Source organism: Mya arenaria, chromosome 3, assembly GCF_026914265.1.
Source record: "Mya arenaria isolate MELC-2E11 chromosome 3, ASM2691426v1".
Lineage (NCBI taxonomy): Eukaryota > Metazoa > Mollusca > Bivalvia > Myida > Myidae > Mya > Mya arenaria.
In genome coordinates, this window is record NC_069124.1 from 76,019,611 (window position 1) to 76,033,104 (window position 13,494).

The 13,494-nt window shown below is 35.7% G+C and overlaps 1 protein-coding gene across 1 annotated transcript; it reads left to right on the forward strand.

Annotated features, from left to right (window-relative positions):
• The first annotated feature begins 5,244 nt into the window (after window positions 1-5,244).
• Window positions 5,245-13,470, forward strand: LOC128226279 (acetylcholine receptor subunit beta-like). The gene is made up of 6 exons (XM_052936160.1): window positions 5,245-5,423; window positions 6,449-6,577; window positions 7,917-7,932; window positions 9,416-9,551; window positions 12,622-12,810; window positions 12,989-13,470. The coding sequence occupies exons 1-6, from the start codon at window positions 5,245-5,247 to the stop codon at window positions 13,468-13,470; spliced, it is 1,131 nt and encodes a 376-aa protein (XP_052792120.1).
• Window positions 13,471-13,494: the final 24 nt, after the last annotated feature.

A 13,494-nucleotide genomic window follows, 5' to 3' on the forward strand; every position in this document is an offset into this window, starting at 1 on the left:
CGGCTTCTTACATTGCCATTTGGAGTTGCCTTAGTTCAAATTCAGAAAAAAGAAAAAACAATATCAGCGATAACCATCCACCATTAGTGTCAGCGGAAGAGAGTTTATTTGATGGATGCGATGATCGATAAAAATAATTTAAACGAAAGTCCTATTCATTGAGATTGGAATTGAATTGTTTGGGGAGGGTACTGTAGCCATTATAACGTTGCAAAGGAAATAGTACTCAAATGAAACATACTTAAATCAAACGACCATAAGTACCTGAAATCCATCATACGCAAACGAGCTGAGCTTTAACTTGCAAATCTGATCGTCAAAGGGGAAATGTGATGTCCATTTTGCACGAGCTACGCATGCGCAGAATTGGGGGCTAGAACACGTTCTCGGTAACTAAAATATACGTGATTAATGTCAAACTCACAATGTGTTAATTAATTCATGCGACATTCGCTTAACGTGTCAAATTATAAAAGATACACGTCGTAGCCAGTATAGCTACACAATTTGACAAAATGAAAGATACAGATTTGAAGAACCTCACGTCGGAAACGCGACGCGCCAAGACTAACCGTAGTTGTTTATACATTACCATCTGCATATCAACGGAACTACTTTCGTAATGTAGGGGACGTATGCATGCTTGTGCGTATTTCAAGTATTTTCATGGCGAAACATCGCGTGTTATTTACAGTATAGGTGGACTTGTAATGTCATACGAAGACAATTTTCTACCCAAACAGGTAAACCATCCACCATAAGTGTCTAAAAATATCCATTAATTATACCAGAACGCTAAATTTTTGGTGGATGAGGTATCCCAAACGCGCATATCACGTTTAACCATACATTACTGCTCTTGGGGGGAGTGTCTCACTATTAGCGTCATATCCTGCATCTGCCCCTGGTACAACATTCCTGATACAAATCGGTGAAAGGAAATTCGTTTCTACGTCTAGTTATAGGGTCTTGTCCCAACGTATGTTACTTCTTATGGCGAAACATCGATACGCCCTCAAAATATACATAAATGTTCATGTATTTCTATATTTGGATATTGTCAATTGTTCAAAGTAAAACTGTGTTGCCATATTCAAACAGACTGAAAAGGACCAGATATTCTCTAGAATATTTAACGACTCTTTGTACTGAATAGTTAATCCCATTCGTTTAACTAGTGTTTGAAAATCGGACCCCATTTGCTATCGATAATCGAATCGAATCGGAACAAGCATTTCGATTTACTATCGGACAATAATCGACAGTTCATAATATCAGTAAACAATACATTCTTTATACATATTATCATCATGATCATTTAAGTGGTTAAACCTGGAATCAGTAAGTGATTTGCAACAGTAATTAAATTTCCATAACCTTTTCTGTCTTGAATAACTTTACGAAAAAAACATAAGAACACAACACATGCTTAATAATTGCACATTAATTGCAAAATGCACACACCGCATCAAGTAGTTATTTATTTGTGAACCAGCTTAACATTCAATAAACTGTTATATTGAACATTTCATTAGAAAATCTTAATTTCATAAAACTTTCACAAAAAAGTAAATTATTTAATTACAAACGATACAAAAAAGGTTTTAAAAACAGAATGCATCGAGCCGGGATCACCGATATTTGCATGTAAGACCGGACCCACTACACCACAATAACAGGTTATTGAAGAAGGTTTTATGAAATATATAAACAAATTTAAACAATTTGTAATTTTTGGAGAGTTTGTTAGTTGTAAAGCAAAGGTGTTTACATTCACCGCATTTGTGTAAGAGAGTGACCTCCCATGTTAAAATGACTTCAACGAGAATTTACAGGAAACAAATATTGACATTAACTCGACTTTTACCTCAACAAAAAATACGTAGATACCGGAAGTAACATTAGAGACATCGATTTTGGACAACCATTATCGATTGTCGCCGACAAAGCATTGTTAGCAACGATTTATCGATTGTACTCGATTATCGTTTCATCACTACGTTTAACACACATGACCTTTTAATATGCACCATGATTGTTCCATCAACAGAAAATAATCTATCTTTTCGGATTCCGGGATGACGGCCTGCCCAAACAGTAGTTTTTATAAACAATAAGAGCAACCTGTTTTACATTAATTTATGTAAGATCTGTGTCATTGTTTAAGTTTTGTGCATGTAGGTTTATAAAATAACATCAGTTTCGAAATATTTTTGAATGCGTAATCTTTAATAAAATTTGATCTAATTCCGCCTGAAATATTTCGGCAATGTACCGATAGTTCCGTTTCCTTTACAGAGTGCGCATAAAATGACAATGCTAAACGCATTTAGTACGCCGAAGTATAGTTTCGTATACCCCTAAGCGTTTCTATTTGAAAAAAAAATAGTCCATGACATACATTTCGAGCCATTTATTCACCTATCCGACTCAAATCAGCCCGTAAAAATTGTACTCAATCAACTCAACTCAATATTCTTTTATTATATCACAGTTTACATTTAGTAAAAGCATGTGAAAAGGCAATATATATATATATATATATATATATATATATATATATATATATATATATATATATATATATATATATATATATATATATATATGTGTGTGTGTGTGTGTGTGTGTGTGTGTGTGTGTGTGTGTGTGTGTGTGTTAACACAGGTATAAATATGTGGGTTAATGGCGGCTTCACAACAGGTTTAGAGTTTATCATTATACAAAACAAATATAATTAGTAAGGGGAATGTGGTTAGTTTAAATAGTATTATTTTTGTATGACAAAACAAATTCATTTATTTGAATAAGGATACAACATAATCGATATAGTTATGAGATATCAAATGAAAAACTATAAAATACATGATCAGATTCGTTTAAAGTGAGTAACTAAGATTTTAACAAAAATTACTGTTTTCCTTAAGGTATCCGGGTTCTTATAATATAAAACTTCACTAAAGTGTAAGACATTAGGTCTTGAGTAAAAACGACTACTTATGTATTTTTTCTGGTAGGATTAAAAAATGGACATGTAAGTAAATAGTGCAGTTCGTCACCGATATCGTTTAGATTACAAAACGTACACTTTCTATTGACATGTGGTACAGCATTTTGTCTCCATCTTCCGACTTCGATAGGGAATTTATGATTACTAGTGCGGAAATGCAAGAATGTAAAACGTAGAGATTTGGGTACAATATTAAGGTACTCCTCAAATTTAATATCAGACTTAAACAGAGAATACATTTTACCCTTAGACGAAAGATTAAATTGTTCAAAACAGGTTTGCTGAAATTGGTCTACAAGGTTAGATTTCACAAGTTTACTGACATGTTTTACAGGTACTCTTGTTTGGTTATGCCAAACGTATGAATAACCCGTTGAATCAAGTATTGACTTGATGTAACTGGTCCAGACTGAATTATTACTATGTAAAATGCCTTTATATATCAAAAAACTTATTTTCGAGTCATGGGATGAAACGAGTTTACTCCAGTAACTAATCATTCTGGTTTTAACTATGGTGTTAAGGGGGTATCTAACCAGTTCCGAGTAGAGCATGTAACGTAAAGTACTTTTTCTAGTATATGTAATCCGTCGAAAAAAATACAGATCAAGGTTTTCAAAACCCCAGACTTCACATCCGTACGTTAGAATCGGGACAATGGTAGAATCAAAAAGCTTCAGTTGTATGTCCAAAGGCAAGTCTAGGTTATTAATTCTAAGAAATAGAGCATACATTGCTTTGTTCGCCTGGCTTATTAAATATTTACGGCAGTATAAAAAGCTACCGGTGGACGAGAAATATACACCTTAGGTATTTGTATTCCTTGACTATCTCTAGCGCTTGGTTAACAATGCTAAAGTTCAATTTCTTCAGATTTCTGGCACCAAAGACAATTATTTTAGACTTTCAGAGGTTAATATTTAGTTTCTATTGCAACACTAGTCTTGGAAACAGTTAAGACGTTTTTGAAAATCACGTTCATTGTCTGCAAAGAGTACAGTGTCATCGGCATACAAGAGAATAAGTAACTGAAGGTACATAATTGTCTCATTAGCATCTACTTCTATAGAAACACTAGAACATGTTCTTTTAAGGAATTCTTCTAAATAGTTTAGGTAAATAGAAAATAAAATCGGAGAAAGATTTTCTCCCTGACGAACTCCACAAAAGCTTGGGAACATAGGAGACAGATGCCCATTGATGGAAACGCATGATTTTATATCATTATACATGTTTTTTATGACTGTGAGAATTTGACCTTGTAAACCAGTTTGCGTTAGCTTATGCCACAAGCCAGCTCGCCAGACAGAGTCAAATGTATTTACAACACAAAGACATGGCGTCGACATTTGGTTCTCTGCCGAAACTTGGTATAATTTAAGACAGTCTAGAACATATTTTAACGACTAAGAAGGGCTTGATATATCGCTCCGTCCTTCTTAATCATTATATTTAACATGATGTGAACTATTACTTAACGTGACACTCGTATATAAAAATCAATACATACACATATATAACAAACATAAATTTTGAGTGAGAAACCTTTAACTACTTACTAAATAATGCATTTATGGAAAATATATATAACTGATTACAAGATTGTGACTGTGTATTTAATAGCTGAAAACGCACAAATATTAAAATATCGGCGAGTGCTAAAAGATTTACAGTGAGAAGTTATCAATTTAGAAGGTAGAAATGCCGTGTTTTCTGCACATTTCTTTCAAATTAAACACAGTATCCTTCACAAGAACATTTGTTTTCGATATTGATTCAAATTTTTCGGTAAATAAAAACATCTCAATAGCATCTGGTGTTTGTGTAACGCTGGTGTAACAATAGATGCAAACCATTTTATAAAGCTTTTAAAAAGTGCGATACGATCGAAATGCAAATATTATTTTGTTTATGAGGATAGATCAATATTCAATAGCTTTTATTCTAAATTATTAAGTGGTCGGTAGGATTCCTTGGTGACTTGTTGCTTTGTCACAACGACATAAATCATTAATTTGCGTAATTGTTATGAACTCCGTACTTATTTTCCCTGATTTATATTTGTGAAGTAATTGTGATATAATCATCCATGACAGAATTGAACACGCGTAATTCTGTTGGATTGAAAACATGTTTACGGTGTGAAATGGGTGGTTACAAAATATATATATCAAACTGAACTTGTCTGATACTTGGGTGTCTTAAAGCACTTCAAGACTGGTCTGTCGGAAGTCATGCTGCTCGGTACTCTCGTGTTGGTGGTAGTGCACATATCTGTGGTCACGTGCGCGATGCTGGCGGACGTACAGAGGCTGCTGGACGACTTGTTTGCGCCGAATGTGTACAACAAGGAGATTCGCGGCACACTCGACCAGTCACAGCCAACCCTGGTCAGTGTGGACCTGGGACCAAAGTGAGTGTCAATCATTCAGTTCAATTAGGATCAGTTAGTTATTCTATAATGAATCAAAGGCATGGTTGTCTTTTTTAAACAGAGCAGAGACTTGAAGTCTTCCAGGGCTTGTATGATAACGTTAGTATTATAAACATTTTTGTAGAAATAACAATGTTTGCTTCCCAGTGGTTAATACATTGCCTTTTAATGTCCAAGGTCTCGTCGTCGTTCGCGTCCCGCAAAACTTATGCTAGCAAAACTGACTTTTTTAATACCTTTGATAAATACAAAGACTTAACCTAGAAATGATAATGTTATTACATCTCTCATATCCGTTTAAAAAGCCGTCACTCTGACTATGGCGTTTGCTGAGATAGCACTGAAAGCGTTAAAATGATGTAGGCAAGACAAGCGTGATTTTACTTTTTACAATTCTGTCAATAGGCAATACAAAACCGACTCCAAAAATATTTTGAGTGGCCCCAAACTGTAACCGATATTCAATAAGATTATTCGGCTTGATTTTAAATTTACATTAACGTTGCAATCTTATGAAGGTATTTTAATAAATTGATCTTCTAATTCGCACTTTTTCAAACCGCATAACACCATAAAAAAAATTATGTGCCATTTTGTAACCCGACGCATTAACTATTTTAACATGTCATTTAAATAAAATAGTTCTGAAGATACCTGATTTCGATTTGCGGTACTAAAGTCCGTTGGCCTGCGGCCTACATTAAAAAAAAATGACTTGATTTTATGTACAAATCACAACATTTTTTTTCATATCAAAACATAAACTCTATACTTTAAGGCTGCACTCTCACAGATTGAACGTTTTGACAACTTTTTTTTATTTTTTGTCTTGGAACGAGCAAATTTTTGCGTAAATATCTGCAAACTATTGTAAAAAGAGTGCTGACAAAATATCAGATCGCAGTTTATCATATTTCCGTTTCCAAATTTGATGTTTTATGCATTTTTCTAAAACCGTTAGTAAAGGTTTAAGCAAAAAAAACACATCAATCTTGTATCTTCAGGAACATCAAGAGCCTACGTGAGGTTGAGGAGACTCTGGAGATGGTTAGTGTGATCTTTCTGACCTGGACTGACCAGCGTCTCGCTTGGGACCCCGCCCACTACAACGACACGCGTGTAGTGCGGGATAAGTATAATTATTAAATGTTAGAAACGAGCTTTGCAGCTTTCAATGCTCATTTCGTTGACTCGTGAAATACTCGCGAGCTTTTTTTCTGGTAAAAATATTTTGTTGTAAAACTGAAAAGTTGAATTTATACCCGATGCCAATACAGTATACTGGGCAGTTGCCTAATTCCGGATCAATTTTGAGGTTTTCTTAAGATATTGCCGAAATTTATGAACATAAATGCATGAAATTTAGACTGAACAATGTTGGGTCATTTATTAACCGATGTTGAAAAAGAATAAAAGAAATTCCATTTGGTTATTATTAATTTTTTTGAACGAAATGTGGACATAAACGACGTCCGAAAACATGCAATCAGTGCCTAAATATTCGGATTTTTTTAAAGAACAAACTAAACATCATTTAGTCATTATACAACTATTTAAATGCTAGTTAAATGAAAATCATGGAGTATATGTTTTACCTGTATATTTAATTTATTCTTGTCCGAAATATTTGTATGCGTATTTTCTGCCTATCCGAACCATGCATTTTTCCGAACTTGTTAAATTTTGAAAGTACAAATCTGCTACTTTTAAAAAGTAATCCAACTCGAGTATTTTGTTGTGAAACACATTTAAATGCGATTATGAATGCATTATTGATGATATGAAAGTAGAAACGTTACACTCTTTGAGTTTGGTGACGAAAATGAACGCGGAGGCCCTGGAAGAGGAACTTGTATAAAGTTTATCATATAAGGTTACAAAACACTAATAAATATCTTAGTGAGTATATCAATTTTTTTCATTTAAAGGGTGTTTTTTCTTCTTTTTCCTTGGAAATGAGAACAAGTATTTGAAATTGGATGCATTTAACACAAATTTATTATATGTATACCAGACTTGTAAATGGTCATGTACACACACACATACACACACACACATAAATAAATAATATATAAATATATAGGTTGAATGATTCATTTCATCATAATAATGGCCATTTCTTTTAATAAAATTACCAAATACCAATCACAACATGCTACACAGTTAATCAGCATAATACTGCGTGGCCGCACATCTAAATATTAAACCTTTTAAATCCTCCATACTAGGTTATTAAAAATGAACTAGATTTGGTTATAGGTCTTGCATTGAAAAAGATCAAATGGATATGCAAAAAGTAGCTGGCATGGCGTTTATTTTTAGTTTATTTGTTGTTGTTTTAGCTCACGATGTGCTCATGGTGATTTAGTGTGATTATTCAGTTATACGCAGTCAACAATAGCTTCAAACATCTTATCCTTAACGACTTTTTTTTCTAAATTTATCAGAATGTTTCTTAGGTTCCTTTTTCAGATTCCTTACGTGTAAGGTAATTCCATTGTGAGTGGAAAAAATGACCTAGGGGTCACCTGTTTTTCATTTACTTACGCAAGGGAAAACTTGATAGTTGAATGATAGTTTACAGCTTTGCAAACATATTTTGATTTTGATTACATTTACCAGGATATGTTAACATACAGTCCTATTTTTATGACAGCATTTGCCATTGAACAATCTGTAAAGTTTTGAAATTGTCTTTCCTTGGTTGACTTTTACAACTTCATTCTTATTATTTAAACTACAGTTCTGGGTATTGAGTACACTTTTTCAGTAGTTCGGAATGTCGGTCGGTCGGTCGGAAGGTCGATAGACCAAAGCTTGTCCGAGTGATAACTGGACCTATGGTACTAATCTTGACTTGGAGGCTGGGCGTGACTATATAGTAGATAAGCCTTATGGTTTTGAGGCCATAAGGCTCAATGGTCAAGATCACTGTGACATTTAACGGGAAAAGCTTGTCCGAGTTATACCTCGACAATGCCTAGATATATGGTCTTTAAACTTGACTCGGAAGTTGGGTGTGTCAAGTAAATGACCCGTTTTGATTTTGAAGTCATTGGCTCAATGGTCAAGGTTACTGTGACATTGAATGCAAAAACCTTGTGCGAGTGATAATTCGACAAATCCTTCGACCTACGATCCTCAAACCCTTCTTGGGGGTTGGGCGGGACCAGTAAATGAACCCTATTGATTTTGAGGTCATCAGGTCAAAGGTCAAGGTCTTAAATGCGAAAAGCATTCCTTATACCATGTTATCTTTACAATGCCTGAACCCATGACCCTCAAACCTGGCATGAATGTTGGGCGTGACCAGTAGATTACCCCTAATGAGTTTGAGGTCATCAAGTCAAAGGTCACATTCACCTTGAATGCGAAAAGCTTGCCCTAGTGATAACATGACAATCATTGCAAGCATGACCCTCAAACTTGACATGAAGGTTGTGGGTGTGTCCAGTAGATGCCCGCTGAATGATTCTGAGGTAATCAGGTCAAAGTCACAGTGGCCTTCAAAGCTACAACACTGAATATTAAACCATATGCACTGTTTTGCAATTGTTTTGTTTTTTTGCTTGAATTACCTAGATTCGGATTTTTTTGCAAATGAATATCAACACCGTCCTTGTATGACCTTGACCACAACCACCACATATTGACTCTTGTCTTAGTTTGAATGCTAAAACTTTGAAATCTAGACACTTTTACCGTATTGAAAACACTGTTTGATGTCCGTGAATGACGAGATGAAGAATGACGAAACCTTTTGATCTACTCCATTACCTTTGAAACAACAGCAATTGAAAAGCCATGTCAGATGGTAGAAAAGCCCATCACCACAGCTGACATGGCTTACGTTTCACAAAATGTTAATACATAATTTTAAAATATAAATCCTTTACTAAGGTAGGCGAGATAGGGCCATCGTGGCTGTCTTGTTTGTTTGTTGTTACTTATACTTCTGTCTTTGTGTCCAGGTGTTCCGTCCGGCGACCAGCGTGAGGCGCCCTGATGTGATACTGGAAAACCCGGCCCCCAGTGGCATGTTATATAAGGACATAGACAGGGCCTACACCGTCCATACTTACACAGGACAAGTCTCTATAGCGCTGGGTAGGAAACCTGTGTTTTTTCTTGCATAAAATACATATGTGTGTTGTGAGGTGAGGTTTTTGATGAGGGGCACAGTTAAAATAATGCACAAGTAAATTGTAACCACGGCCCTGAGGTCTGGGGGTATAACAGGGAAAGCGGGGGATACGGGCCGTGTTTTTTACATTCCAGGTGGCCCCGCAGTGCCGAGTGAATGCGGTGGTTTGTTTTCACGCCGAAAATATAGGGGAATTGGCCTTACCTAGTTATTACAGGGTGCATGGGGCATTTGGCGGGGATTTTACCAGCAGTTTCTTCACGCAGGGCTGGATAGATCGAAAGTCAAAGTCCCCGGACCTTGGGGTGGGGGTGGGGGGGGAATTACAATTGACTGGTGCATAAGACACCAATTGTATAACCAAACTATTTAATTACCTTAAAATGGCCACGTTATGACGTTGACGTCAGTTATCGACTTCGCACGATATTTTAAGCAATGTGTATGAACAAGTATTTCAAGTATTACTAAATTCTTAATAACATCTGACAGATATATTCAAACTTAATTAAAAAAATATCAGTATCATTGACGTTTATGAGGGGAAGATCGAAATATCCGATCCTCTGGTTCGCTGAATGGCCGATTTTAATTACGGCAAACGTCGTAAATGGCTTCCGCACGTGTCCTCAATTTGTCCCGTATACACGTGAAAGATATAGAGGATTTTTTTTATTTCAGTGTAAAATACTATTTCATTTCACGAGTATCATAGAAAATTAAAAAAACAACAACAATATTTGTCGTTATGATCACGAGTAGAATTAAATCTAACACTGCAATTAACTAATTGCCTGCTTCTTTTATTTTCGGAGTTTTATAGGTTTTTTTCTAAATCCCCCCCCCCCTTTAAAAGAGTGTTTGCTACGCTACTACCCATGGGACGCTCTTCACGCAAAGTTTTGATAGCTGCTGACGTAGCTGTCGTTTCAATTTCCAGCTCGTGAAGAAATAGTTCTCGATGAGTTTTAGGCTCTACCGGCCAAAAGCCAAAAGAGCTTATGAGAGAAAAGAGAGACACCTTGTTTTAGCTTGTGCATTTGGTTTTATGTTTAACTCTTGTTAATTAAAAAGAGATCAAAATTACACTTAAAAGGGGTTATTTGATTTTTAGCTCTAATGGCCAAAGGTTATTTGCAGCTATATTGGCCAAAGGCCCTAGGGTCATTACTGGCCACGCCCCGGGGTTCACAAGTTTGGTATACTTATATACGGAAATGTTTGAAAATCTGTTTGTCGGAAACCGCTAGGCCAAGACCATTGATATTTTGAATAAGGCATCATTTAGTGGTTCTCTACCAAGATTGTTCATATTATGCCCCTGGGGTCAAAACTGTCCCTGTTCCAGGGGTCACAAGTTTCCTGGAGATTTATTTAAGAATTTAAATTCTTCTTATTTCAAACCACAAGGCTCATACCTTTGATATTTGTTGTGAAACATCATATGATGGCCCTCTACCAAGACATTTAAAATTATGCCCTTGGGGACAAAGCTGACCCCACCCTTTTTGACCTACTTTCTTTTTTTAAACCTACAGCAATGAACTTTGGACCATGTGTACAGTTTTTAAAACAATTATTTATGTTGTGCTTGAATGACCTTGATTGTGACCTTTTGACCTTCTGTTTTTTGACGCTTAAGCAATGAAATTTCGACCATGTGTACAGTTTTAAAAACAAATATCAATATTATCTTTGGGTGACCTTGTATGTGACCTTTTGGCCTACTTTGTTACTTTTAAAGCTACAGCAATGACATTTATTAATGCTTTTCTTGGTTGACATTAACTGTGATCTTTTGACCTACTTTCTTATTTTTGAAGCTACAGCAATGAAATTTGGACGATGTGTACAGTTTTGAAAACGTATATTTATTTTGTACTTTGATGACTTTGTTTGAGACCTTTTGACATACTTGGACCATGTGTACAGTTTTAAAAACAATCATCTTGTCCTTGGATGACCTTGGATGTGACCTCCTTACCTATTTTCTTCATTTTGAAGCTACATCAATGAAATTTGGACCATGTGTACAGTTTTAATTAAATGTTGTCGTCGGATGACCTTCACGGGTCGTTTTCCAGATAAAGTCTGAAGACCACGCTTGGTTGATGACATTTTTTGGCAGGTGGGGTTAAAGTAAGTAAATTGTTGTTTGAACTTTACGGGAATTTCGAAATACAAAGTCATACAGTTTTAAAAAAAATTATTTAACTATGAAATTCTTCGAATTTATGTTCGAGCAGTTGTTTTCGTCTGTAATTTGTTTTGTATGAAAGCAAATGCTCGGGCATTCAGCTTCAAGTTCAAGAAAATGTTTGAAAAACAGGATCACCATTTTGTAATGAACGGTAAGCTAAGTTTATTTCAAAATGCTTTTAGAAGTTATGATCAACATGTTTACGTCTTTCATTACTAAAGTGATTACAATTAAAAATATAATAAATTCGTCTCCTATTTCTTGTCTGTCACACAGTGTACAAAGACTTTTTCCTCTTTCAATGCCATAGAAACGATCCATTTCTATAGGTAAATTAAAATTAAGGCATCTAAATTTACAAAGAGCAATAGCCAAGTTTTTTTGGCAAACATTGCAGATAATACTTAATTCATTACCAATCCATGAACGTGATGAGTTTTATCGAGGGAAAGTAACTACCCTTGATTTAAAAAGTAGTTCCTAAAGTTGATATTTTCACTCTTTAGTTTGCAATGAAAACATCATATCTATATTTTCATTGTTGTTATTTCACTTATTAACTCTATTTATCATCGAAAAGCATCAAAGGAACTTCTGGTGTTTTTTTTCTGAATTTACTTATGTCTGCAAGATGTTGATTTGATAGTTTATCACACGCCGTAACTCGTTCGGTTTGACGTAGATTTAGCGATACACATTTTAGAAGTAATATCATTTAAATACGCATTGGGACATATTATCATTAATATTATTGTTTTCAATTATTATTAATATACGAGTATAGTTCCGTACTTATACATACAAATATAAATTCACTATAATTGACTTTCCAGGAGACCTAATAGCGACCAATTGCCTGTTAGATATGACGTCATATCCGTGGGACGAGCACTGGTGTGCGGTCACATTGATTGTCATGGGCTACACAGCGGACCACGTGAAACTGGTTTCCGTGCAGAAAAGGGAAATGGCCATCCTGCCTGGCTATGAGCCCAGTTCCTCGTGGAGTTTAATACGCATGCGTACACTTGACAAGTTTTACGGAACTAAATCCCTTATTTCATTTGAGCTAAGATTGCGAAGACAACCGGCTTTTGTTACAATAACGATTGTTCTCCCGGTTGTCGCCCTTACGTGCATGAATATTTTCGTTCGAGTCCGGTGAGCGTATTTCGTACTCTCTGACAATTCTGTTGTCAGTGACCTTGTTCATATCAATGGTCGGAGAGAAGCTACCATCAAACGGGGACGGGATCGCCTCCCTGAGTTACTTCCTCGATTTCGCTATGTTCATCAGCGGCGTCACTTGTTTGTGCAACCTCGTCACTCTGAAACTGTCGTCCAAGGCGACATCTGGAAAGCCGGTTCCTTCCACATTACAGGCTCTGGTTAATTGTGGAAAAAGAAGTACGAAAATGTTATTGTGTACTAACAAAAACGCAAGAATGAATAGCATGGTCAAAGAAAATGATATTCGTGAAACGAATGATGTTGTTGAAATAGGTCAACAACTGAGTGGTGTAAAGAAAGACTCTCAAGTTGAGTCACGACCTTCCCCGGAAGTGTCGTGGATGGACGCCAGCCGCTGGTTTGATGGCGTCTGTGTGATCACAACTGCGGCATTTCTGATCTTAGGTGGATTTATGTTCACCTATAATGTAATCAATGGACAGATTCCGTAATACGACACATTTCTTATGTGTTAA

What these genes read in the sequence shown, in the direction of transcription:
- LOC128226279 (XM_052936160.1), top strand. Translation starts at nt 5,245, where the DNA reads ATGCTGCTCGGTACTCTCGTGTTGGTGGTAGTGCACATATCTGTGGTC. An exon ending in ACAAGTCTCTATAGCGCTGG is followed by an intron (nt 9,552 to 12,621) that starts GTAGGAAACCTG and finishes TTGACTTTCCAG; the next exon opens with GAGACCTAATAGCGACCAAT. An exon ending in GTGGAGTTTAATACGCATGC is followed by an intron (nt 12,811 to 12,988) that starts GTACACTTGACA and finishes TTCTGTTGTCAG; the next exon opens with TGACCTTGTTCATATCAATG.